The 26,975-nt window shown below is 56.2% G+C and overlaps 2 protein-coding genes across 3 annotated transcripts; both read left to right on the top strand.

Moving 5' to 3' along the window:
- On the top strand, positions 1–3,767 carry KRT18 (keratin 18). The gene is made up of 7 exons (XM_062597281.1): positions 1–613; positions 1,377–1,459; positions 1,892–2,048; positions 2,138–2,302; positions 2,681–2,806; positions 3,039–3,262; positions 3,524–3,767. Exons 1-7 carry the CDS (start codon positions 152–154, stop codon positions 3,636–3,638), a joined length of 1,332 nt encoding a protein of 443 aa, XP_062453265.1. The 5' UTR covers positions 1–151; the 3' UTR covers positions 3,639–3,767.
- Positions 3,768–6,097: 2,330 nt separating this feature from the next.
- Positions 6,098–23,770, top strand: EIF4B (eukaryotic translation initiation factor 4B). Of its 2 annotated transcripts, none has more exons than XM_062597194.1 (15): positions 6,098–6,148; positions 14,145–14,282; positions 15,348–15,556; positions 18,100–18,216; positions 18,551–18,605; positions 19,205–19,348; positions 20,056–20,166; positions 20,537–20,716; positions 20,820–21,054; positions 21,392–21,510; positions 21,772–21,985; positions 22,208–22,275; positions 22,833–22,920; positions 23,047–23,119; positions 23,586–23,770. In XM_062597194.1, the coding sequence occupies exons 1-15, from the start codon at positions 6,136–6,138 to the stop codon at positions 23,661–23,663; spliced, it is 1,842 nt and encodes a 613-aa protein (XP_062453178.1). In that variant the 5' UTR covers positions 6,098–6,135; the 3' UTR covers positions 23,664–23,770. The 2 variants fall into 2 exon arrangements, with proteins under 2 accessions (XP_062453178.1, XP_062453177.1); XM_062597193.1 differs by having other exon boundaries at positions 23,583–23,770.
- The last annotated feature ends 3,205 nt before the right edge of the window (positions 23,771–26,975 follow it).

Genomic DNA, 26,975 nt, shown 5'->3' with positions numbered 1-26,975 from the left:
CCCTGGCCCGGAGGTGGGGCCGCCCGGCCGCCCTCCCCGCCTCTCCCGGCTATAAATCGCGCCCGCAGCCCGCCCGCGGCGTCCGTCCGTGCGTCCGCCCCGCAGCTCCATCCGTCCGTCCGTCCTGCGCTCCTCCGCTCCCGCCGGCACCATGAGCTACTCCCGGAGCACCGTCTACTCCAGCAGCTACCGGCCCGTCAGCAGCCAGAGCATCGGCAGCACCCGCCGCTTCGCGCCCATCAGCAGCGCGGCCAGCGTCTACGCCGGCGCCGGCGGCTCGGGCTCCAGGATCTCCATCTCCAGGACCAGCAGCCTGGGGAGCGCTGGAGGCGGCTACGGAGCCGGGATGAGCGGCTACGGAGCTGGGATGAGCGGCTATGGAGCCGGGATGAGCGGCAGCCTGCTGCTCACAGGCTCTGGCATGGTGCAGAACGAGAAGGAGACCATGCAGGACCTCAACGACCGCTTGGCCACCTACCTGGACAAGGTGCGGAGCCTGGAGCAGGAGAACCGCAAGCTGGAGGTCCAGATCCGTGACTTCATGCAGAAGAAGGGTCCCAGCTCGCACGACTGGAGCCACTACTGGGAGGTCATCGAGGACCTGCGCAACAAGGTGAGGTCCCGCTCGACGCCCGCCGGCGCCTCTCGGCCCCCCGGGTCCCGCGCGCGGCGGCGTGTTCGACGCTTGGCGCCCCGAACCCGCAGGGGCGCGTGGGCACGGCCCCCGCCAGCCCTTGGGTTAAGCATTAACCGCAGCGGCGGCGGGGCAGAGCGATCTTTGCGCTCCCGGCCGGGGCCCGGGCCGCGCTCGGGGCTGCACGGCGGCTCGTGGCACCAGCGGGCGAAGGGACGTGCCCGAGGCCGTGGGGCAGGTCGGTGTCGGGGTTCACCATAACCTGGGGTTCAGCCCCCCCCTTCCCCCCGTCCAGGGACACTTGAGGGGTTTAAGACACCCTTCGTTAGGTAAACGAGCCCCACGCGCCAGGCGCAGGCGTCCCCCCGTGCCTTCCCCCGCGTCCTTCAGCAGCCCCGTGCTTTGGACCGCGTTTGACCTGCGCCGTCGGCTCAAGGTCACTCGGGAAGAGCTGAGCCCCCCGGAGCGCCTGGGCGTCCCGGCTGCCCCCTCGCGCCCCACGGGCCCTGGGGTTTATGGCTGCTTTTCCGGAGTGAGGTCCCGCGAATCCAGCGGGTGCCACGTGCCGTCCCCGTCCCCGTCCCCATCGGGCACCGCAGCCGTGGGAGCTGCACCTGCCCAGGGTGACGTGGCTGGCGGGCGGCCAGCGGCGCCGGGGCGGGCCAGCCGCGCTGTGCCGTGCCGCGCCGTGCCGCACCGCGCCAGGGGGGCCTCCCTGCTCCTAACCCTCCCTGCCCGGCAGATCTTCGACGCCACGGTGGATAACGCCCGCACCGTGCTGCAGATCGACAACGCTCGCCTGGCCGCCGACGACTTCAGGGTCAAGTGAGAGTGGGACGGGGACAGGGACAAGCACTGGGATGGGGACGGGGTGGGATGGGGACCAGGATGGGACAGGCACAGGAATGGGAACTGGGACAGGAATGGTGCTGGGCAAGAGAACAGAGATGAGGATGGGGATGGAGAGCAGGCTGGGATGGGGACAAGGATGGCGACAGGGATGGCAATGGGGACAGGGATGGGACTTAGAATGGAAGTGGGGATGGTTATGGTGGTGGGAACAGGATGGAGACATGGAGGAGGACAGACTCGGAGACGGTGGTGGAGGTGTGGATGGAACGGGGACCTGGATAAGGACAGACATGAGGATGGTGATGGAGATGGGTTGGGGACGGGGACAAGGATGAGGATAGCAGCAGGGTGACACGGGCTGGACAGGGACGCCGTGCAGGCATCCACTCACCACTGTGCCCCCAGGTATGAGGCCGAGCTGGCCATCCGCCTCTCGGTGGAGAACGACATTGTGGGGCTCCGCAAGGTCATCGATGACACCAACATGGCCCGGCTGCAGCTGGAGGGCGAGATCGAGTCCCTCAAGGAGGAGCTCATCTTCATGAAGAAGAATCATGAGGAAGTACGTGGCGGGGCAGGGAGGGCCCTGGGACAGGGAGCTGTGGCTCGGTGGGGACCTGGCCTTCATGTCAGCTGCTCTCTGTTTCCCAGGAGGTGAACAGCCTGCAGGCGCAGATCTCCGACTCAGCCCTCACGGTGGAGGTGGACGCGCCCAAGTCCCAGGACCTGGGCAAGATCATGGCGGAGATCCGGGCGCAGTATGACGCACTGGCCCAGAAGAACCTGGAGGACCTGGAAAAGCAATGGGGCCAGCAGGTGGGTCTGGCACCCCACCATTTCCCCCAACATCTGCCTCCAGGGACGTTCCTTGGGGGTCTTGGCCTGATGGAGGGGACATCAACCCAAGGTGGGGGACAGTCCCCAGTTCAGTGGGGGATGTTCACCTGGGGGCTCCTGACCCAATGGGGGGACCCCAATCCAAGGGCGCATTCGCCTGGGAGACCCCAATCTGACACGGGGATGTTCCCCATTGGGACGCGATGCTGTGAGGGCACCTTCCCCAAGAGGGTCCAGGTCCAGCATCATGGATGATCCCAGGGTGATGCCTCTCCCATGAGGAACTCAGTCCCCTGGGGTTGGGCTCTGCCTCCGGTGGTGTCCGTGACCCCTCGAGCCGAGTCCCTCTCTGCCCAGATCACCGAGAGCACCATTGAGATCACACAGAGCAGCAAGGACGTGGACACGGCCCGCAGTACCGTGGTCGACCTCCGCCGCACTGTCCAGACCCTGGAGATCGACTTGGAGTCCCTCCGCAACCAGGTAGGCGGTAGCAGCCCCTGAAATCACCCATCCAGGCCCTATGGGGCCAAACAAGCCTCCATCTACAGCCATGGACGTGAGCTCCAGCCATGTTGCAGCAAGAAAAAGCCCATCTTGCTCTTTGCCACCCCAAAAAGAGGGGTAGAAACTGCAAAAATGTGTCCCCATTGCGTGAGAAACAGCACCCGTAGCGGGTCTCCAGCACTTACCCACCCTGGGGATCTCCTTGCAGAAAACTGGCTTGGAGGCCAACCTGCTGGAGGTGGAGAACCGCTATGCCATGCAGATGGAGCAGCTCAACGGGCTCATCCTGCGGGTCGAGGCGGAGCTGATGCAGGTGCGGGGCGAGCTGCAGCGCCAGGCCGAGGCGTACCAGGCGCTGCTCAACGTCAAGGACAAGCTGGAGGCGGAAATCGCAACCTACCGGCAGCTGCTCGAGGGTGGAGAGGAATTCAGGTACCGGCAAGCAGGACCCGGCAGGATCTAGCCCCGGGTGCTGGGTTGGGGCTGGGCAGCTCTCAGCGTGTCCAGGATGCTCTAGCTCTGTCATTGCTTGGATCTGGAGTTCCTCAGGGTGGCGGTGGGGAAAAGAGGGAGGTTTGGACAGCTGGTGGGTGCAAGCTTGGAGAAGCCACCCATCTTGCCCCCCGCGTGCAAGGAAGGAGGCACCCCAGGGTGCCCCGCTCTGCCCTGACGCAACCTCTCCTCACCCCCTAGCCTGCGGGATGCTCTGGAGAAGGAAACCACGTCCACCGTGCAGAGGTCCACGCAGAAGGTGGTGGACGGCAAGGTGGTGTCGGAGACCAAGGAGGTGAAGGTGCGAACGTACTGAGTGGGCCGGCGTGTGGAGGAGACGTGCCGGACACCTCGTCCCGCGCGCGGCCGGCGGGAGCCTCCAGCACCTCCCGCCTGACGCCCCCGGCTTCACCGTCGCAGCAATAAAATGTCATTTTATCCTCGAGTCTCTTTGGACTGGGGACGGGGGAAGACAACCTGGCATCTGGGATGGCGTGGAAGCTTCTCCAAGCCGGGGAAACTGAGGCACGGGCCTGATCGGGGCGCTGGGACTCTCCAAAGGGGACCCATCCTGCCAAGCGATGCTCCGCGGTATCAGACTGCTGGGGTCCTGAGCTGCCCCTTGGAGCAGAGGGCAGCTAGGCCAGCAGCCTCCCGCAGAGCCCTGGGGTGTCCCAGAGAGCCCCAGGGTGCCCTGCAGAACCCTCGAGGGTCCAGGAGAGCCTCAGGGTGCCCCACAAAGCCCTGGAGAGACATAGGGTATCCTGAGAGCCCCAAGGTGCCCTGCAGAGCCTTAAGGTGCCCCTGAGAGCCCCAGGGTGCCCTGCCAGAGCCCTGGAGGTCCCAGAGAGCCCCAAGGTGCCCTGCAGAACCCTGGGGTGCCCCTGAGAGCCCCAGGGTGCCCTGCAGAGCCCTGGAGGACCCAGAGAGCCCCAAGGTGCCCTGCAGAACCCTGGGGTGCCCCTGAGAGCCCCAGGGTGCCCTGCAGAGCCCTGGAGGACCCAGAGAGCCACAGGATGTCCTGCAAAGCCCTGGGGTGCCCTAAAGAGCTCTGGGGTCTCCTGTGGAGCCTCAGGGTGCCCCTGAGAGCCCTGGGGTGTCCCAGAGAGCCCTGGGGTGTCCTGCAGAGCCCCAGGGTGTCCTGCAGAGCCTCAGGGTGCCCCAAAAGGCCATGGGGGTCACGAAGAGCCACAGGGTGTCCTAGGGAGCCCCAAGGTGCCTTGAAGAGCTCTAAGGTGCCCTGCAGAGCCCCAGGGTGGCTTGTAGAGCCCTAGGTGCCCCTAAGAGCCCTGGGGTGTCCCAGAGAGCTTTGGGGTGCTCTGCAGAGCCCCACGGTACCCTAAAGAGCTCTGGGGTGCCCTATGGAGCCTCAGGGTGCCCCTGAGAGCCCTGAGGTGCCCCAGAGAGCTCCAAAGTGCCCTGCAGAGCCCCAGGGTGTCCTGCAGAGCCTCAGGGTGCCCCAGAAAGCCCTGGCACATCACAGAGAGCCCCAGGGTGTCCTGCAGAGCCCCAGGGTGCTCCTGAGAGCCCCAGGGTGCCCCGTGCCCACCAAGCAGGGAGCCGACAGGCCAGGGCCCCACAGCAGGGCCGCCCTACTTCGGGCGGCCCTCCGTGCTCTCACTTGCCCAATGCCTCCAGCCAACAGATCGAGGCGGATCTGCGCGGGGGCGGCACATCTGACCTGCTTACACCATCACCCTGGAACCGGCACCAACCCATCCGCATGGCTGCACGGCGTGCAGGGTGGGAAAGAAGGGGTCAGTGTCTCCCACCCCGGGGTAAATGCCCCAGGGTGCCAAGCAACGCGGGCTCCCGGCCTTCGCCGCCTCGGCTCTGCCACCACACCGTGCCGCGACAGCACCGGCGATTCATTCCCAAGCTCCGGTCGCCATCCCGTGGCTGAACAGCGCTTCCCGCTCCCCTTCCAACCTATGGACGGCTGGACGGATGAATGGAGAGGGTGGCACTGCCCGCCTCCAACGAGGGATGGAGAGGCAGGAAGCACAGGCATGCGAGCGGAGGTGAAGATGAACTGCGTGTCCGCAGGCAGGCGATGGATCTTGCCTACGAGGGCTAGTGCTGCACAGGGAAGGCTTGCACACCGTGCTAGTGTGCACTGGTGGTGCACAACGGGGGTGATTGTGCACTGCACGAGGGCCGGCAGTTCATAAGCGGCGCTCATGCATCGTGCGAGGGCTGGCACGACGTGGGGGAGCTCGTTCATTGCATGAGGGCCAGCAGTGCACGGGCTGGGGGCGGTGTGAGTGTGCATCGCACGAGGACCAGCAGTGCATGGCGGGATGATCAGAAATCCCAGGAGGGCCAACAGTGCTGGGGAAGAGGATTGGTTGTGCATTGCACAAGGGCTGGTGATGCATGGGAAGGGGTGAGCATGCATTGCACGAGGGTCAGGGGTGCCCGGGACGGATGATCCTTCATTGCACAAGAGCTGGTAGTATGGGGCAGGGGGTGACCGTGCATTGCGCGAGGGCTGATAGAGCACTGAAAGGGGCTGATCCTGCGTTGCACAAGGGCCAGCGCTGCACGGGAGGGTGATGGTGCATTGCACAAGGGCTAGTGGTGCGCGGGGGGGGGGGCGGGGGGGGAGTGATGGTGCGTTGCACGAGGCCCGCCGGGAGCTGCTCCGGGGCGCTGCTGCCGACCGCGGCGCGGGCGGCGACGCCAACCACAGAATCAGCCGCGCCGCCGCCCGCCCGCGCCGTCGCCGAGCGAGGGAGGAGGGGGGGGCGGGGTCGCTCATAATCACGTGACGGCGCCATCCGGGTCCTTTGCCTTCTCTGCCTCTTCCCAACATGGCGGCTTCAGGTGAGCGGTGCGCGGCGGCGGCGGCCGCCCCGCGGGCCTCGCGGGGCGCCGCCGCCCCGATGGGGCTCCCGCCGCCGCGCCGGGCGCCGCCGCTACGCGGGAGGCGGGCGGCGAAGGGCGGCGGCGGAGGGGGCGCGAGGAAGGGCGGCGGCGGCGGCGGCGGACCGGGCACTTCCCCCCCCTCCCCCTCCCGCCTCCCTCCCCTCAGGGACGGCGCGCGCGCGGCGCGGCTCCCCCCCCCCGCGCCCGCGTGCTATTGGTGGGGGGGGGGCGCGCGCTTGGGGGGGGGGGGAACGGCTCGCGCTGCCGGCGGTGATTGACGGATCGCGAGGCGGCGGCGGCGGGGGTGGGGGGGGAAGCGAGTGAGGAGCCAGATGGAACCTTCGGCCGCGTCACTGCGCAGGCGCGGCGTTGGCCGGCCCGGGGGGGGGGGGGGCAGGGCGGCACCCACGTGGGTGCGCGGCTCGCACGCGGTCGGGCAGGGCCCGGGGCTGCAGCGGACGGGGGGGGGGGGGGGGGCCAGGCCCGGCGGCCTGTGCAGCGCGGCCGTGCGGCGGGCTGCAGGAAATGGTGGCAGGCGTCGCTGCGCGGGAGCAGCCTACCCTTGAGTCTCCTTGCGGGCTTCGGCCTCCTCCTCCTCCTCGCGAGCTGCCCTCCTTGCGCAGCGCTCCCTTGGCAAACGCCGGGAGCCGGGTTTCATTTTACCTCCGCGAGTTAACAGCTGGCAGGACGCACTGGGCAGAGCGCTGGGGTCTCGCCGTCCCTGCGGGGTGACAGTGTGCTAGCAGGCACGTCGAGGGTGCAGCCTTGGCCCTGGGTGGGTCTCCAGCCGCGATTAAGGCCCTTTATTTTGCGGGATGCCCTCCCGCTCTGCGGGACAGCTTATTTTTCACCTATTCCTCCCCCTATGCCTCCAGTCACAGTAATAACAAGAGCCCCGGCTGTGGGGAACCCCTTTGTGTTAGCGCAGTTGGCTTTGTTCCACATGGTTCCCGAGAGAAGAGGCAGTGGAGCGTGCATGCTTTTTGTTGCATTTATTTTTCATAAGATGGTGGTAGTGTCGTGTCTGATGTATGTAAGATCGAGACACCAGTCTAAATAGGCAGAGGTTTTTTTTCCCTTTTCCCTTCCCCAAACTGTAATGTTCTCCAAACTAAGCATTATTTCATCCCTTTCCTTTTTTGAATAAAATACACGCTAAATTCACCACATGTTTACTGCAAGAACATTGCTTTCACTGTAGACTTAAAATATCAGGGGCACAGATTGGAACTGCAGTTCTCCGAAACTGAGACACTCTGTTCAATTTGCAGACGCCATTTGGAGTCCCACCAGCAAAACTGTAAGGTCCTGTATTTCATAGCAAAGCAGCAGGAGAAGGAAATGCTGAAATTGCTTGCTTTTTTTCCTCCCTTCTGTGGTTTCCCGAGCCAGTGTGTTTGTGGTTCACTGAAACCTGGCATCAGAACATGCATGTGCCTGACAAGACTCTTACAAATAAAATAAGGAAGACCTAAACCAGAGTAGTACGTTTAAATGTAATAGGAAATGTTGGTTGTACCTGATTGATCTTCCTTAAATTGCTTATTTGTGACTGCATTAAGTACTGTTCCCTTACAGCCTTCTCATTATTTTTGGCTTTGCTTGGGGAAGTACTCTTAATGAGTGAGTGTGAAGCAGCCTGTTCACTGGTGAAAGATCTTGGCTTGCAAAGCCAACAATAATAAAGTGACCATTTGTGTTTTGAAAGAGAAGGGTTAATAACAAATGCCTTTGCATTTCTCGGTAACTGAGGGTGGGCTTGTCGGGAATTGCTCCAGTTCCTTATCTGACGCCAAACAGACAGGTTCCTAGCCCCACAAGTCTGTCTTCAAGTCCAAAACAAAAGCAACTATGCGGTATCTCAGGGGCTGTGAGCTAAAGCAGAGGTATGGGATTTGTTTGTCGCAGAGAGCGGTTGGAGAACTCTTTGCAGGATTTTGTATGACCCAGTTCCTTAACCGGTAGGTGTCGAAAACCTCCTTGCAGCTCTTGGCAGTTGACAGGAGGACCAGTGCCTTGCAAAGGGATGGCTGCTCTTTGGCAGGGTAAAAAGCTAACAAGAAGGACAGCTTTTGTTCAGCTTTTGTCCAGGTGGATTTTCCCTGCATTGTCTCCCAGAGCTGCGCGAGGCTTTGACGGATTTAGCGATGCAGAAGCAGCGCTGTTATTCTGCAACAGAAGTTGCTTCATACTGTCAGCTCCTGCCTGGGACTTGTCAGCCATTTGATGCAAATTGAGCAAACAGCCAGCCTGCAGGTTTTTGGACACCAGTGGCTGCTAGTTAGTGGATCTGTTGTCATTTAGAAGGCATCATTGACACTGCGGGAGCAGCGGTGGGGAGGGCTGCCTGACTGTAAAACATACTGTTAGCCTCCTTTCTTTGTGAATGACACTTCTCTCTGGCAGGAGGGCATTTCTGCTTCGTTTTTCCAGGCAGTCACCGCAGTAGGTCGCTGCTGCTGATCTCCCAGCATTTTCATCCGTGGCTGACGTCATATTTCCATGAGTTTACCCTTGGCAAATGGAACTTTAACCATTCCAAAGGGCTAACCAGACTGCAATTCGCAGTGGCTATAGCTTCTGGCAGATGAGTATAGATTAAACCTTAAAGATGAGATTAAAAATCTGCATCAAAACATGGGGGTGCAGGCAACCATGCTTGCAGCTGGTAGTGAAAAGGTAGCAGCACCCTGGCAGCGCCAGGCTCCGGGGGCTAGGTGTTGGGGAAGGACCCTGAACGGGTCCTGAAGAACCCTGGGGAAGGACCTAGAGCACGACAGCGCTCATGAGCGATCGTCCTCAAAATACACTGGGGAACTTGAGGGTGTCACCATCTGAGGTCTGACGCCTCTCAGCTGGACCATCCTGGTGGTGCCACGTTTTTTGTAGTCCCTGGGGTGCTGGTGTGTTGGGAATTGGTGCTTCGGGGCAAGAGGCATCACTGGGAAGGGACTTAACGTGGAAACAAAGGGATCCGAGGGACCAGGGTGGGAAGCGGCTACAAGGCTTGAATATTTTGCATGCAGAAATTCAGATTCTAAGACCTACGCACTAAATATGTTTCTGAAAAATTTAGCTTGCAAGAGTCTGCTCTGCAACCCACACAGAACAGCTCCTGGAAGAGTTTTCGTGCCTCGGTAACCCAGCAGTGCACCTCGGTTCGACAGGGCCTGGGCTCTGTCGGCAAGTGACTTCCCTTGCTGACCTGCAAGCCGTGGGAGGTTGCCAAGGGAGTTCAGCATCATCGTTCCTCGTGCAGACGCTGTAAAGGGGGTTTTATTGGGGAAACGGGGTAAATAAGGAGGTGCAAAGGAGGCTGCAGCTGCTGGTCCGCGGGGCCGTGTGCGTCTCGAATGGCAACCTGTGCCTGCCTGAAGCACAGCTGGGGTTGCAGCAGGATCGTGCTTTCCTTGCCTGTGTTGTGACTGGACAAAAACTACTTGTGTTTCCAGGCATTTTTCTCCCCTTAACAGAGCCATGAAGTCACAGTGCTGAGTCTGTGATTTCACTGCTGTTTCCGTGACAACTGAATGAGGCAGTAAAAAAAGAAAAACCCCTAGGACTGTGTGACTTAAGGCAGGATTTGGGCCGGGGGGGGGGTGGGGGGGAGGGAGGGCAGGACCAGCAGCTAGAGCAAACTCCCCCTTTCCGGGCTCCGGCTCTGCCCGTTTCCCATGCAGGCAGCGGAGGAAGGTATGTACGTTTGGAGGAGTCGCTGCTCCTTTGCTGCGCTGCCCGTTCACACGTGCCAGAGCTGGAGCAGGGAAGGTTTCCTGGTCACTTCGCTGCAGTGCTCATTCCGATGGTTTATTGAGCTCTGCGAGGAATTGTTTCAATGGAAACACCCAGCTTAAGTGTGTTCACATTACACTTGATGGTGGACGTTGCAGAGGTGCCATGTGCAGCGAGCAAGGTGGCTTCGTGGCGCTGCCGGCTGCTTCTCAGCAAGGGCTCGCTCAGGGGTGGTGAGAGGTGTAGGTGGCATTGGGCTCACCCTCTGAAGTTGGTCTCCAGAGCATCTGTGTAGGTGTGGGGCACTGAAATGGAAGTTTCTGCAATCATTTTGGATCCTGTAATCTAGTTTGTGACGTCTGTGAGAGCGGGAAGTGGCCTGAGGTGTAGGAAGAAAACCAAGCGCTGAAGAAGTTTTCCTGGGAGCATTACGGAGATCTTGCCACTCCTGAGGAACAGGCTGCATTAAAGAGGAAAGACAGAAGCCAAGAACTAGTTGCTCTAGTGGTGGCTGGGGTGCATCAGGTGGGGCTCTCCTTGAGCTCTAGCAGGAGCTGGGGTCTCAGGGAGGGTTAGATTTGACTCTTGCTCTGGTGTTTTGAGCCTCGCTGATCAGTGTTCAGATTTCCTTCAGCAGTGAGATCAGTGGAGAACCATGGCCCAGGAGCGTGACCACCTCTGAATGAGTTCCGAATGCCTCGGAAGAAGAGCACAGTGCAATGCTTGCAGCTTCAGAGAGGTGTAGGGCCACTGTCCCAACACATCAGAGCCACGAAGGTGACAGCCAGAGGGGACCGGGAGGACCTGGGGAGAGCAGATAGGTGGTTTTTTAATTGCTGTCTGTTATTCCATGCTGCTCAGTAGTCACAACCTTAATGCAACCACCACCTGGAACAGAGCTGTAGTCTAGCAGTGGGGCTGAGCGCAGCTCAAAGGCCTGAGCAGATGTAAGCTTGTACCATCCTTCTGAGCCCTGTAGGAGCCCCTGGTGATGAGAAGAGCTCTGTGGGACTCCTCAGCCTCGCATCGCAGGAGTGCGAAGGATGTATCCGAGGACATGGCCGCTCTTCTGAGAGTTGACCTGTGCTTAGCAGGGTGCCACAGCAGCTGGGTTGGGACGCAGCCTGCCTGAAACAGGGTGGCTTGCATCCTGCTGCGCAGCCTTATCTTTCAAATGCTGTTATCTAGAGGGCCTGGCTACCTGGGAGGCTGCAGTCTTGCTGACTGCGATGGGTGGAAACGCAGGCATTTATCTGCTGGGTGATTGATGTGTAGTGGCTAAAAGCTGGTATCGGTTCAGTACAACCTGCCGCTGGATTTCCCTTCGGCCGTAACGGAGCGCTAATAGTTTCTCCTTTGACTTGTATAGTTTCAGCGCGGGCAGCTCTGAACAAAAAACCTTCCAGTTTGCTGTTATTTAAGGTGAAAGAGAGGCTCATAGTGGGACTAGGTAACAGGCCTGGGGCAAAGACCACCAAACTGCAGGGTAAAAATAAACTTTTAGGTTTAACTGTTCTCTGTCCCTCTTGGGATCCTGATAGGAGATGTTTGAAATGAAGGTCTGGGGACAGAGCTGGAGAACGTGAGCTCTCTGCTAGCATTTCTGGGCAGTGATTTTGCTTGTCAGGTATTTGAGATGCTCAGAGTGTGTTCAGGAGGGTGGAATGGCCGCACCTCCGCAATGCCCAGCGGACATAGCAGGGTAAGGTTTCCTGCTGTGCTAAAACCTGAACTTGAGGACAAAAGGAGATAGAATAACACACACAATTAGGAGGCCTGAGGACTGGGAATCAGGGCTGGCGTTGCAAATAGGCAGTCACTGTGTACTTGCAGCTTTTCACCGTCTTATTTCTGTGCCAAGTTTGTGCAGAAGATACTTGCAGTTGTTGTGCTGATGCTCATGGAGAAACGTTTGTGGAAGGACCGTTTTACCTGCTGTTCAGAGACCAGTCCCTCGTTCTTCCAGCTCTGAGCAAAGCGAATGGCAGGCAAGTGTTGGCTAATTAGAGATGTCAAATTAGTAGCCTGTAAAAGTCCATGCCTGTCATTTTTATGTTTATTAAGGGCGCTGTGACGTGTTTACCAATTCTCACACTCTCCTGCCAGGAGGCTGGTAGGAGATATCTGTGGTGTCCAAGAGTGCCAGAGTTTATTGTTTGTTCCTACCAAAGATAAGAGCATACGTTTTCCAAAGCAATTAGTGGGTTGTGTTGTTGCCTTGTAGTACCTTAAAGTGGCCTGCCTTTTCTTACTTCCACAAGATGAGTGCTGAAGTACTTGTTGAAAACCCTGCAGACTAGGCATCTGAAGTCACAGCGTGCTCCTGAAAAAGCTGGGCTGAGGTTACTCTCAGAGCTTCCTTAATTGCCTGAAATCCTGCCCTGTCTTCCACACTCAGCCCTAAGGCAGTGCTTTGAAATGAAGACTGCTTCCTGAAAATTTTTCTAGACAAATGCAGGCTTGTGGAGCTGGGTAATTCCTGGCCCCTCTGGTAGTTTCGGGAACGTGAACGTTTGCGTGTCCCACGACAGCAGAAACATTGCCGACGCACTTAATTACCCCTTGTGCCTCTGAGTTTTTGTGTGGCTAAAATGACTGACCCTAGTGTTACGTTCCAGTGGGATGCAGTTTGCTTGTGTCTCTAAGGGGGTTGTTTCTTTGGTTTTCAGCAATGCCCTTGGTGCTCTGCCTGGAAACACATTTCAGAGGTAAATGTGCTTTTGGCCTGTGCTCCAGGGGCCGCAGGGGGGCAGTAGTGCTCCCCATAAGGAAAAACACTGAATTTTGTAACTGCATCACACCCATCCTCCTAAAAATAGTCTGGATTCTCTGGAGCTGTTCAAAGCTGTTGGAGCCCATCGCGGCACGCGTCTTTTGTCAGATGGTTGCGAAGCCTCGACAAAAAAACACCTACGGAGCCACAGTCACTTGCGGTTGCTCCTTGCAGAGCCGAAAGGTCCCGAATCCCCAGCCTGCAGGAATTAGGAAAGCAGCTCAGCAAAGCAGCTTGCTTCTAATCTGTGATGGCTTTCTGCCGTGTAAACAGAGTTCGCTTTTCGTCCCCAGAGAGTTCGTTAAGATGTCGGCTAGGACAGCCAGCCAGCTTCTGGCTCTGGATCCAGCTCAGTTGGCACTGGCCGTGGGATCGCTGTGCTGGGCTTCGCCACATCTCTGGTTCTTGCTGCTTGTAGCCTGAGAAGCGTTGGTTGAACCTATCCCTGCAAAGACTGCTCTCCTCTCTTTATCGCCTCCTCCCTGAAAATAAACAGCCGATCGCCATAGGGAGACTTGTGCGTACACGTGTCCGGCAGAGCATGAGTGCTTCAAGCGGCAGGAGTCCCGAGTATGAATTTGTCTCGTGCTCAAAAGTTAAAAATAAGAGAAGGATCAGGTGGCGTTTTCCTGCCACGCTCCCCCATTCACGGAGTGCGGATTGGGTGACTTGTTTATGTCGATGAGTGTTTCAGCCATACGGCGATGGCTCAGATTTTGTTTGGAGATTTCTGTGCAGGCAGTGGCTGGTGCTGCAGCCTTTTCTACAGAAGCAGCACAGGGTTTAAGTTAGCCCAGGAAGGTTGGGCAAGCAGATGTGTCTGAGCCTAACGCCGTTTCAGGGCTGAGGACTGAATTCCTGTGAGCATTGTTTTGGGCTGAGGAAAGGAGAAGAGTTGAGAGGGACAAGGAGGAGAGCTGGGGAAGGTTAGGTTGTCTGGCAAGCAGCAGTCGCCTCTGCTGGAGGATCCTGCTCCATCTAAGGGTTTTACAGACCGTGGTGAAATGAATCTCTGTGTGTGTCACGTCCCTGCTGAACGGGGCTGGGCTGAAGTAAAAGCCAGGACTTCCTAATTAATGATGTGGGAGTGTCGGAAGGTGGGAGGTGAACATCCAACAGGAATTGCAGGGGAGGTTCACAGAAAGGGGCCTGCTGGTCTCACGGGGCAGGCGGGGTTAGGCTAACGCTGCTTGACAAAGAGGCGGATTTCATGGCGCTCTGGGTGTGGTGTTGTGTGTCCTGCTTTGCAGATGAGCTGTCAGATCTCTTCCCTTCTGCTCTTGGGGTGTTCTCAGCCCAAGATGACAAGTTGCCCCAGAGCAGCTCAAAGCTGCGTCCCCCTCTAGCACCCATAAACCATTCAGATTAGTCCTTGTTTCCTCACTGAAACAGAATGAGGCTGTTCCAGGACATTACTTACTCAGGTCCTTCTCTCTTTTTCTCTGACAGCTAAGAAGAAGAACAAGAAGGGCAAGACCCTCACTCTGACGGACTTTCTGGCAGAGGATGGTGGTGGTGGCGGTGGACCTACCTATATTCCCAAACCAGTCAGCTGGGCCGACGAGACAGATGACCTGGAAGGAGATGGTACTGTCCTTTCCCAGCTCTCAGGAGTACGCGGCTCCCAAACAGCTCTTTAACAGTAAAACACTGAAAAGTCTCTTGGCTTGCAGCATGAAAGGAAGAAGTTCTCCACTTCTGGCTTCCTTGCTGTGCTTGGCAGCGCTATGCAGAGTCAGTTTGCCCACAGATAGATTCTCCCTCTGTCCCTTACACAGCAGGGGGAGAAGACTGGGTGTGAAGTGTTGGTAACTACACCACTAATGACTTCTGATTTATCAATTTGATGTTGAGTCAGTTGACCGTATCCTTTAATAGCTGATGATCCAAAATAAAACCTTGAAGCGTTATGAAATTTGCTAGTTGTTTCTTTTCTAGGTAGTAATTAAGCTCAGAGAATGAACCGAATTCTTGCTGTGAATGGGGCTCACAGTCTAGAGAAGGTAGTGGGGAGGGAGAGTTGACCATGGCCTACAGCATCCGCGTGGGGAACGGGAATTGGATAACATGACAGCCAGAGATGTAGCACAAACTGGGAGATGGAAGAAGAGACTGGGCAAATTCACAGGAGGAGCAAAGCAGAGAAGTTTAATAGTCAGGGTGATGCCCCACTGGAACAGGTTAGCACTTACAGTGAATTTTCCCTGTGAAAACATTAATATCGAACTGTGGTATTTTTCCACAAGACATGATGTAATTTAAACAAGAGTTAATCCTGGGAAGACTTAATGCTTTGTTGAACAGGTCATCAGTCTAAAAGATCGTTCTCCCTTGCAGTTTTAGTCTGTCACGGTTTTTCCTTGGTGGCTGGCGCTTGGCTGCACCTTCTTGTGCCTTTTGTGCAGTTTTCTTCTTGCATGCATTAAGGAGAAGTCATGCTAGCACATCGAGAACTGTTGCTTTCTCATTAGTGAACTGTCAGACAGTTCACCCATATCAGGTTAACTTCAAGGCTTTAACATGAAGCTCCTTAGTTGTAAAGTAGGTGAGTTGCTGCTACTTGCACCTTGCAGGACAGTGAGGATGTGGCATTTACAGTAACTAGTCTCTAGTTGTGTTTTGTTTGGGTGACTTGCAAAATTTCTTTCTTAGTTTCCACCACTTGGCATAGTAACGATGACGATGTGTACCGGGCCCCTCCGATCGACCGCTCCATCCTGCCCACTGCCCCACGGGCTGCTCGGGAACCCAATATAGACAGAAGTCGCCTCCCAAAGTCACCCCCTTATACCGCCTTTCTGGGAAACCTGCCCTATGACGTGACGGAAGAATCCATCAAGGACTTCTTCAGAGGACTCAATGTGAGTAACGGCTAAGAGCGTGGCTTGAAGAGCGCTCTGCCAGTTGGGGCTGTGTGGCAGGGTGGTGCTGTGGGTGTAACAGCGAGTTGTGGACCATAAATTCCGTAATTTGGATGCTGCAATCCCTGTTCCTAACTGACTGGGTAGCGTAGTGAGGACATACCAATTGCAGATTGAATTGGCGAGCCCAACCCAGTCTTAGAGCAAATGTGACGGAACAGAGGATCCAGAAGTGTTATTGCAGTAGTTGTTGGCTCCCAGCTCCTGTGCCGTAGCTCCTCAGGCTCACAGCGTGTAGTGTGTGTTGGTGCCTATTGCTCCGTGATGTCTTGCTGCATATCGGCTCCGAAAGGTGTGTTTCTGTCTGGAGCCAGTTGTGAAGGGTGTTTTCCGGGCCTGTCTTTGGAGGGAGTGTTTCCCTGCTGTGGCTGTCGGAGTGCTTGGGGCTCCTCTCCCGGAGGAAGCTCCCTTGCTGGGACACCCCTAGCAGAAGGGCAAGTCGGCAAGTAGAGCTTTCAGTACAGCTTTCTTAAAGGCTGGACTGCAAGGATTGGATCAGCGTAGGCTGACACCTCCTGTGAGCATGTATTGGATGTGAGTGAATCTGGAGGAGTTTCCCAGTTGGAACCCACTCAAGATGCTTCCTGCCCCATGGCCGAGAATAGAAGCTGCTCCCAGGGAGACTGGATCTGCTGTGAAATGTCTTTCCCCCCGCCCCAGCTTTAACAGTGTTTGAGCCCTTTATTCAGGAAGGAGATAGGGAGGGAGAAGGAGAGAGAGCACGTTAGCAATGAGAAATGGTTGCTTCCTTTCCTCTAAAGGTCAGTGTGTGAAATACAGCTCGTCACGTCACTGGGTCTCGAATCCAACATTACCCGCACGACAGCGTGCTGTGCTGATTGCAGCAGATTGTTCCTCACAGGCAGAGTGACACTGCTTACCTATATCTTCTATTTTCAGCTTGTTTTTCTAACCTCTTGTGCCTGCTGAGGCAGCATCCACTCCTCCTTGGGAGGTAGTAGCACAGGTGAAACTCCTGTATGGGAGCTGTGAGTAGGAGGGAACTGAGAAGCCACAGCCAACTCTAGACAAATGTTTTCGTCATGCTGCGTAGCAGGGTCAGATGCTATGCAGGAAAGTAAGAGGTAATGTGCAATGAGTCTGGGATGTTGAGGCTGTTCTGTGCTCGCAGCTGAGCAGTGCCCAGAGCAGGTGGGTGCCCAGCTGCTGAGGAGGCAGAAGGCATCTTCCTTGTGGAGTCATCTCTGATGACAATATGCAGCTGCGTTGTCTGCTGGTGTCTGAGGCATTGCTGCTCTGGAGGCAGCTCTTGCGCCGTCCTGCTGGATGCTTGGCTTGGTGCTGAGGGTTTTAGGAAACAGCTGGAGCTCTGTTGTGATGGTCTGAGCAGCACAGCCAGACTTCCCTGGCTACTCAGGTGTTCGTTGCAGCAGGAGGTGAGCTGCCTTACTGCCTTCTCAGAGTCCAAGCCATCTTGCTGCGGAGACATTGTGTGGGGTGGCAGGGAGTTGCAGTGAAATAGTAAATATGGATTTTTGCTCCTGGGCTTTGCCTTCACGCTTGCAGAACAGTCATTTGCTCCACATCAGTCACTTGGAGCTCCCTGCCCAGCCACTCCTGTTGCTTGTCTGAGTGATGGCTCCTCACATGTGGTTCATCTGAATGCAATTTGTTCCTTTATCAGAATGTAATGAGCTCCACAGTCTGCTGCTTCCAGGCCTCTGAGCAGGAAGTGACCTGGGAGCAACTGCACTTTGGGAACTTAACTCAGATGAGGAAAGACTGTAGAAGGCATTAGTTCAAGAGACATCTGATAGAGCCAGGAAGCGATGCTGAGAGCTTAAAGCATACAGTACTGTGTGACCAGAGATTACACGTGCCCCTGCAACATACAGCCTAGCCTAACCTCCTCCTCTTTCCACCCAGCAAGTTCTCTTTGCAGCTGGGAATAAAACGGCAGCGGACCTGTACTGTGTGGCATGAAGAAACTTTGCTGAGCAGATCAGAAACTGGCTTTAGACAAGAACTTTCTAAGGAGCCTGAAATGAGTTGTGAAAGTTGGCAGGATGTAAGGGCTTCAAGAGCCCACATTTGATCAGGTTGTTAAATGTTGTACTGGGGGCACAGACTAGCCAGATGTAGTCTGCTAATACTGCTGCTGCTCTGTACCACCTGCCGCCCTCTGAACAGAGCTGTTCTGGCTCTTCAAACACCTATTTCTCACTGGAGCTGTTGGAAATCTGCACTTACTGAGGCTGACAGCTGGAAACCTCTTGCCAGTACCAAATTCTTCTCTTCAGATATCAGACAGTAGCACTTCTAGAGGGAACCTGTTGTGTGTTAGAAGGAAAAGTTAATCCTTCCTTTCCCTGCTCATTGTTGAGAGGACTTATTCAAGCCATTGATTGTAATATGTTATATGGTCTCCAATAACTTGATCCTTTTCCAGTGGACTCAAAGCATCATATCAACACCAAGGAGCCAGAGTCTAATGAAAACTTTCCTCTTCTATTTGTCTGCAGATAAGTGCTGTACGTTTGCCACGGGAGCCTACCAATCCAGAGAGATTGAAAGGTTTTGGATATGCTGAATTTGAAGACATAGACTCCTTGCTCCAGGCTCTGAGCCTTAATGAAGAGGTGAGTTGAAACCTGATTGAACAGGAGTGGTGGGCGCAAGTCCCCAGATGTCATCCTTTCAGATCAGGCACGTGGGCCCCGGTGTTGTGTAACCTTGCGCACTAAAGATGTGTTATGAAGTATCTTCTTGTAGAGGGGCATGTTAACACTGCTTAAGAAAGACTTAAGTGGGGAAGAAAGCCCTTTTGAGGGCCATCAAGTCCCCAGGAGAGCCCCCTGTGCTGTAAAAAGCTGTCTACTTTGTGTGCTGTGTTCAGGCTTCGTCCCAGTATCAGCTGTTCTCACTCCTCTGCGTCTTCAGGCTGCAAGGCTGATTTCTTGGTGTTGTTTTCAGTCTCTAGGGAACAGAAGAATACGAGTGGATGTTGCTGATCAAGCTCAGGATAAAGGTGAATACTGTACTAGGTCACGGTCTTCTCTTCGCATCGGCTGACTCGGTAGCCACGTCTTGCACTGAATTTTTGAGCAGCCTGACTAAAGGAAGACAAATCACTGCCATCATGATCAATCTGCCATATGCTCAAGATACGGCGGCACAGGTGGCTAGTTGGCAGCCTTACCTTTCTGACCCAGCAAATGTGCCGGTGATTTGGAGTCCTTCAGGCTGAACGCTGAGTCTGAACCTAGCTTTAGTCCCGTGCCTGGGCTCAGCTCCCGTGTGCTTTGCCAAACAACGACCCGGCTGGGAGGTTTTGCCTGCTGGCACTTATCTAATAATGATGTGTTGGTCCCTCCCACACTGTGTACTGTCTGTATCTCACTAATTGAGTCAGCCAAGGGCTGTTGTCTTTTCAAAGCGTTGGCGGTTCATACTGATACATCAAAAGGAAAGCAAAGTTGTGAATTCAGGGGCTGTATTGTCCTCAGCACGTTTTAAATCACTGATTTTTTTGCCCATGCTGAATCTGAACTGTGCTGTCGCTCAATTCACCAGTTACAGCTGCTTTTAACTGCCTGCAAGCTTGAACTTCTTTTCCTTCCCGTGCAGATCGGGATGATCGCTGCTTTGGCAGGGATCGTGATCGCTTCCGTGACTCGGAGAGATTCGAGAGCGACTGGAGGGCCCGTCCTGCCACTACCGATAGTTTTGATGATTACCCGCCACGCAGGGGCGACGACAGCTTTGGAGATAGTGAGTTGGCAGCAAGCCATGTGTTTGTTCTGTTGCTGTCCTAACACAATGATTAACCTGAGGTTCTTTGGCCCATCTTGAGGGGATTTGAAAGATAGGTCATCTTTTCATCAGAGAGAAGGGTGATGTAAGCCATTTCTGGGCAGGAATTTACATCCCCTTTGGAGAACTCATAAGGTTTCTGCATCAAAAAAGGGATTCCAGTCTCTCCTGTCTAGCATCTGATCAGGTCATCCATAATCATAGATACTTCGCTCCGCTTCTTCCCTGGCAAGCAGATTCTCTGCAGAACTTTCTGGTTGCTTCCCCTGCATTTGCAGACCAGAGCTTTATCAGGAGGCAAATCTGCTGTGTCCTTCTATATGGCTAGTTTTTCCTCATTTCCATTGTTTCCCCTGAAAATCAGCATTATCTTGGTGTCTGGGTGTGCTTTATCATGTTCTGTGTGTGACTAAACACTAGCAGAGTAACTACTTATAGTTAATTCTCTGGAGAGGTTATTGTGAGGGCAGATGGGTCAATTCTGCTGTCACCCTTCAGAAGAGCAGTGAGATTTCCTGCTTTGCAAGGGGTTTGTGACTATTACAGTAGCAAGCACAGGAAGATCCTTGCCAGTACCTGCCATCTGAGCTCTTAGATGGCAGATAACATGTTGGGACAGTTTTTTAGAAGTGTCAGGCGCCTGAACCCTCTTCTCCTGCCTCTAGGGTATCGGGATCGCTATGACGATCGGTATCGTGATGGCCCACGGAGGGATATGGACCGTGGCTTTGGGGGCAGGGATCGTTACGATGACCGCAGTAGAGATTATGACCGAGGTAAGGTGTTTCAGACAGACTGCCAGGGAAGAGAGGGTGAGGATGAGCTTCTGCCCACACAGTTTGAGTTCCGCTGGTGACACACCAGCTATGTTGACAAGCTGTCCAACACAGTACAATCCCCCTCTTGTAAATAGGGAAAGGGGTATGGGAGATGAACTGTTGCTTTTCCCCTTCAGGCAACTTGAATCTCTGATGTGCCTAGCCCTGCCCTAGTCCTTATCAGAGCCCTGGTGTGGTCCAAACTTCAAGACATTTGTGTGTAGAAGACACTACCCTGCAGGGAGGGTTGTTGCCTCTGCACCCCAGCCAGCCTCGGGGGTGGCACAGCATCAGCAGTAATGGGGCAGGGTTTCCTCTTCTCCTGCAGGCTATGATTCCAGGATAGGCAGTGGCAGGAGGGCCTTTGGCAGTGGGTATCGCCGGGATGATGACTACCGAGGGGGTGGTGACCGCTACGAAGACCGCTATGACCGACGGGATGACCGGATGGACAGGTGGAATTCACGGGATGATTACGGCCGGGATGATTTCCGGCGTGAGGACAGAGGTAACAGCTTTGCTTGGGAGGGCAGAGGGAAGCTGACCAGCAGCTCTGCTGAGACCTGTTTGGAGCAAGTTCCATGCTCGTTCACCCCGATCTCCATCCCTAGGTCCCACTCAGAGGCCGAAACTGAACCTGAAGCCCAGGAGTGCACCCAAGGAGGAGGAGACCTCTGTGGCCCCCGCACCCCAGTCCAGCCGGGCTGCCTCCATCTTTGGGGGGGCCAAGCCTGTGGACACAGCTGCCAGGGAGCGTGAAGTGGAAGAGCGACTACAGAAGGAGCAAGAGAAGCTGCAGCGTCAGCTGGAGGATGACAAGAGGATAGAAAGACGGCCCCGAGAGAGGTGGGCAGGGAGCAGGGCTTTGCCAGCAATGTGCTGACCTAGGGCATGTGGGGATGTGCCAGCCAGGTACTTTTGATGATGTCCACGGAGCTGGGCGGTCCCTTGGACAGTCTGGGATGCGAAAGGTTGATGCTGCTATGGGCTTGTTTCTGCCTTTCTGCTTTTCTTTCCCCCTTTTATTTTATCTCCTGGGGATGGTGTTGGTAACGTCTCTCAGGGTGCTGTAAACCCACTTGCAAATCCTCCCTACCTGGGTCCTGTCCATGCACATGCTCCTCCCCGTGTTGCCCCAGCAGCTCCCTAGCACGCAGTCAGACCTCCTCTCCCTTTGGTACAGGCATCCCAGCTGGCGAAGCGAGGAGAACCAGGAGCGATCACGAACAGGGAGCGAATCTTCGCAGACTGGCAACTCTGGTCCCCCCGGCACCTCTGTGGGAACTGGCCCAACAGGCAGAAGTAAGTCGGGGGCACGGTGGCCCTGAGCCCAGCCCCACCTGTCACATAGCAGCAGCTTACGGCTGAAAGCCTTGTCCACGGGATTCTAGCTCACAGCACAGACTGCACATAGGTGCTCTTTCCAACTAATCCTACATTCGTACGTATCTGTTGCGGAAAAGCAGGGACCAGGAGTGGCTGGGAATGTTTGTGCATCTATCACAAAGCATGCACGCTGTCCCTGTCCTGCTGCTCTGCTCACTGCCGCCATCTTCCCTGCAGCCACACGAAGGAGGGAGAGCGAGAAGTCTTTGGAGAATGAAACCTTCACTAAAGAGGACGATGCCCCATCTCCCACCTCCAAACCTCGAGAGGAGAAGCAGCCTCTGAAGGTGATGCCTGCACCACCACCGAAGGAGAACGCCTGGGTGAAGCGAAGCAGTAACCCCCCTGGCCGCTCACAGAGCTCTGATTCAGAGCAGCACTCTCCTACAAGGTTAGTGCCAGGGCTGAAGAGGCTCTGGAGTGTGTCCTGGGCTTTAGCCCTCTAGATCCTCTGTGCCAGGAGGCTGTTAAAGCCACCAGAGTCTGGTCTGTTCCAATGGTAGTTAGTGTTCCTGTTGCCCAGGGATCAAGCCTCCCCAAGCAGCAAATGGTTCTCCCTGATCTTAGCCACCTTGTTCTCTAGATCTTCATATTTGCGTTCTTTATTCCCCAGTGGCAGCCAGACAGCACCAAGCCTGCAGTCGGAAGATGGGACACCCTCAAAGAATGCTCACAGGAAAGGTAAGGCAGGGTTGATGCCAGCCCTCAGGATTGAGGGCAATGTGCCAGTGCACTGCCTTATGAGAGAAGAGGGTTTGCAATGCTTAGCTCTGGAAATGCAAGATATTCCTGGCTCTAGGAGTAGCGGGTATGTGACTTAAGGCCCTGTAAGCAAAGGGGATCTTAAAACTTCATCCAGGACTAGCTCAGGGTTGTTTTCTATCCATTGAAGCGTGTGGGTAGGATGAGGAAAGCAATTCAAGGGAACTGCCAAAAGGATAGGAACTTGAGAACTGGCAAAACTGTCTGTGTTGGAAAGGGCACAGACTAGGCGTTGGCCTGGGGGCTTAGGGCTGCCAGCGCTCTCCAGAGCGGAAGCCCAGGCCAGGATGTGAGGCTGGAGGCAGAGTGGTGTGCGGGGGGATTGGGCAAAGGTGAGGCAGGATGGAACAGTGTTCTTCTGACAGCATCCAGCAGCCCTCAGTTCTCGCAGCTTGTGGCACATCTGAGGGCGCTGGGCGGTCAGCATGGGTGGTTGAGGGGATAATGTGAGACCTCCTGGCTTTTCTGCCCTTCAGGAGATGAGAACAAACCGGACGGTGGGAAGGAAGGTGGTTCAAAGGTCCGAAGCGGGAGCTCCAGCCGTGGCCCAGGAGATTCAGATAGGTAGGTGGCCCTGGGCTCTCACTGCAGCATCCACGCTGGCTTTTGGTGAAAAGCCTGGCTCCTTAGCAGTCGGCAAGCTGACCGCCTCCTCAGCACCTCAGCCTAACTGGACTCTGATTCTTACAGGAAAGAAAGCAGAAAGGATCATGACGCAAGACCTGCATCTGAGCCAAAGAAACTTGATGAGAACCCAGCCTCCGTAAGCATCTTACCTGCTAGCCGCGGGTTTAGAACAGTGGTGTCTGCGAAAGGGTACCGGGCTCGTGCCTCGGGACGGGGTTGGGGCTTGGAATACCTGGGTTCAGTTCCCAGCTGCGCCTTAAAGCCCCTGCTTACAAATTGTTCCTGTTTGCATCTGGGATCTTTAAATCTTGGATGGCAGGAGGTATGGGAGGGAAAGAGGTGGGTGGAAGAGCTATGAAATAATGAGTCTGACCAGACTTCAGCACCTTTTGCAGTGATATGCTGTAGTTTGCCTGGTATTGACATGTTGACCCGTGCTTGGGCTGAGTCCTGGTCTTAGATCACCAGTGGGGCAAGATCGGCCCCTTCTTCTAGATGGAGACCTGGTTTTTCTTCTTTTATTTTTTTTTCTTTTTTTGCTTGATAGTGAGGCTCGTGTTTAACATAATACATGTCTCTCTTGGACCCTTCTCTTTCAGCAGTTCAGCCATGCTAGCAAGTATGCTGCTCTGTCAGTAGATGGCGAAGATGATGGTGAAGATGAAGAATGCGCTGAATAAAATCTCCAGGCCCTGCGCTGTCTCCGAACTAGTTGCCACCTGAGATCATTCGGAGAGTAAAACCAAACCTCTATCCAGACAAGACAGAAATAAAACCTAAAACTCAACATCTCCTGGAGACCTTTCTTAAACTTTTTTTAAAAGAAAAAAAAAACAAAACAAAAATCAAATGCAAAGTACAAAAAAAAGGAAACAATCTCTTGCATGCTGCTGCAGCCTTTAAAGTATTGAACTAACTGGAGAAACCTCCGCAAAGAGTAGCGAGAGAAGTGCAGGTTTTTCAAAGGAAAGCCCCTCCGGCTTGTCCCAGAGCCGAGGACTCGGAGCAGCTTGTCCCAGAGCCTAGGTCCCGTCAGATAGTGCGGATGTAGAACGCGGTAGCCAGGGGCTCTGGAGAGGCGTGAGCGCTTTGAGCAGTAGGGCAGCTAAGGAAGAACTGGCTTTTCTCGCTCATCTTCTTGCTAGCCTAAAATGGATGAATTCTGCAACGCTACCTTAAATAAAAGATCACCTTGAAGGTAGGGCTATGTAGTCTGAGGTTCTTCTAGCCTTCTTTGAGGGGCTGTCTCCTCTCCAGTGCAACACCAAGCATTGCCCCGTGCCGCGAGGGAGGAGGCTGCCGTGCCAGCACAGGGGGTGAGGCCTCTGCGTGGGGAGGGGGAGTGTTGGATTGAGCCTGTCTCTGCGCTTCGGAAAGCCCTCTGGTGCCTTGGCTATCACTGGGCTGTCGTAGTTGTTGGATGCCTCAGCTGGGGCCACCCTATCCTGAACGGAACGGGCAGGTTTTCCCTGAGGTGGGGGAAGTGTCCAATACCTTGTTCAGGAACGACCGGAGCGCCGCAAGTCCTGTGCACGCTGCAACCAAGCTGCTGGAGGCTCTGCCGGTATTCTGGAGTGCGGACTCGATACCTTCCTCCAGCTTGGCGGGGAGCAACACGGCAGCAGGTAGAAGCGTCCGTTCCTGCAAGGTATCGGCATCCCCTTGGGCACGACCTCTTCTCCCTCTTCTCTCTTCCTCCTTGCTTGCCTGGGCATGAGGAGCTAGCGCAGTGCTCGGGAGTTTCGCCTCCCCTCACCCGATACCTGCTTCTCCCGGGCGCCTTCCTTTGGGCAGGCAGATGCTGGCAGCCCCTTGGCAGGAGCGACGCTCCCCAAGCCCTGAACCGCTTGTAGTGAAATAACCTGGAAAATTGGCGCGATCTTGAAATCTGAAATGTTTAAGCAGAATTTCTCCCCTTCGCCAGATCGCCGACAGCCGGGTCGGCGCCTACCCGCGACGCGAGGCTTGTGCAGGCCGCGGGGGGGACGTGGGGCCCAAAACGTAGGGGACACCAAACCTCGGGGAGAGGCGCGGAGGAGCGACCCGCCTGCTGCCTTGCCCCTCTCCCATCAGAGCCGCCGGCAGATCCTCTTCCCCGCGTCAACTTGGTGCCGCTGAGACGCTTCAGTGGCTGCTGTCGGGTGACGTGGGGTGATTATTATTTTTAGCTAGTTCAAGAAAATGTGACACCAAGGGGACAGCTTGTAGGCAGGATCTAGAGACTGTGCTTCAAAATCTGCCCCGAGAGCGGAGCTGGCCTTCCCACCGCGGCGGTGCCGGAGGTCTCGGCTCCGCTCGGGGGCGGCTGTTGCCGAACCGCGCGGGGAGGGAGCAGCGCGCCGCTCCCAGCCCTTTGCTGGCAGGGCAAGTTCACTCCTTGCATTTTACACGTTCTGAAGATAAAATGTAAAATTTGTACAAAATATCTTCTATGAAAATGATTTGTAACCTGTAGTGGACTTCCTGGGAGATGTCTTTTATTATGTAAACCCTCCCCCCACCTTGATTTGCCTTTTTTTTTCTTTTTTTTTTTTTTTTTTGTTCCTCCAATAAAACTAATCTTTAAAATACCCTTCACTGCCCAGCTCGTCTGCAAGTCTCTCGCCCTGATGCTCCGCCGCAGTGGGCTGGGCTCTCGCCTCGCTCCTCTCCTGGCCACTGCCAAAAAAGAGGAACCCTCAGAGCTGCTTTTTAAGCCTCTTTACCCCGTTTTAAGGAAGGTTGGCCGGGCCCTGAAGGTCCCGGGTCCCTCGACTCTGCTGTCAGCACTGATTTCTTGCTGCCACCAGAGGGTGGCCTTAATCCAGCCTGGCCCGGCCCTAACCCTCCTCCTATCCTTCTCCAGGGCTGGCGATACCCCCTCACTCCCAGAAATAATCCCCGACCAGAGGCCGGGGTGATGGGCAGGCTCTGCCCTCCTGCCTCCAGCGAGGGCCGTGGGTCGGAGACCTCCCCGAAGCTTTGCGCCCGCGGGCAAGGGGAGCGGCGGCGGGGGAGCTCCGCGCGGAGAGCCCCGACTCGCGGCGCCCCTGTGGCTCTTTCCCCGGAGCCCGGAGAGCTCCTGCCCCCTCCAGGCTCCTGCCCCCTCGGCGCTAACCTCTGCCCGCCTCCGCTCCGCGGCGCGAGCGCCTGAGCTCATTCCTGGCTCCGCGCTCCAAAACTGATGGGATTAAGTACCTGTATCCGGCCTCTGCCTGAGCTTCCTATCTATAAACTGGAGACGATAGCGCTGCCCTCGCCGAGGGGGCCCGGGAGCCTGGGGGTGGCTCCGGCTCCGGCTCCTCCGGCGCTCGCCTTTTCTCGCTCCCGAGCGGCCCAGGGTGCAAAGCCGCCGGCGGAGCCGCTGTCGGTGCGGGACCCTTCCCCGCCGGGCCGGCTGCGAGCTCCCGGCGCTGGAAACCGCTGCTTGCAGAGAACACCGGCGGCCTTGTTGATCCTGTTTCCTTAAAAAAAAAAAAAAAAAAAAAAAAAAAATGCACCTTGGGCCCAATTTCAGGCCATGTTTTCGCAGGAGAAACCAACACTATCTCGGCCTTCTCGGCGCGTACAATTAAGGCTCTGTGCTCGCTCCCGGGGCTTGGATGGCTGCGGCGGCGTTCGGGCCAAGTCTCGCCCCGGCCTCGCCAGGCTGCGAGCCGGGGTTGGGGGGGGGGGTGAACAGGGCTCCCTTCGCGGGGCGGCTCGTCCCCGCCGGCACGGTGCCGGCCGGGGCTCGCCCCACCGCTGGCGCGGGCTATGGGGATGAACGGCCTTCGGGTCGAGCCTGGGCGGCGGAGGAGGAGGAGGAGGAGGGTGCCGAAGCAGGCGGGGAGCCGCCTGGCACCCCGCTTTGCTCCCGCGTCTCCCCAGCACGGAAAGCACCGGCCAGGAGGGACGGGGCGAAGCGAGCGCCCGGCTCGGGCAGCTCGGTGGGCGCCGGGGGGGGACCCTCTTCCCCGGCGTGGGGGCCCGGCCGAGCGCTTGCAGTTATCGCCCCGCCGCGGCTCGCTGCC

Source organism: Rhea pennata, chromosome 29 (assembly GCF_028389875.1).
Source record: "Rhea pennata isolate bPtePen1 chromosome 29, bPtePen1.pri, whole genome shotgun sequence".
Lineage (NCBI taxonomy): Eukaryota > Metazoa > Chordata > Aves > Rheiformes > Rheidae > Rhea > Rhea pennata.
This window is presented reverse-complemented; position numbering and strand designations above follow the sequence as displayed.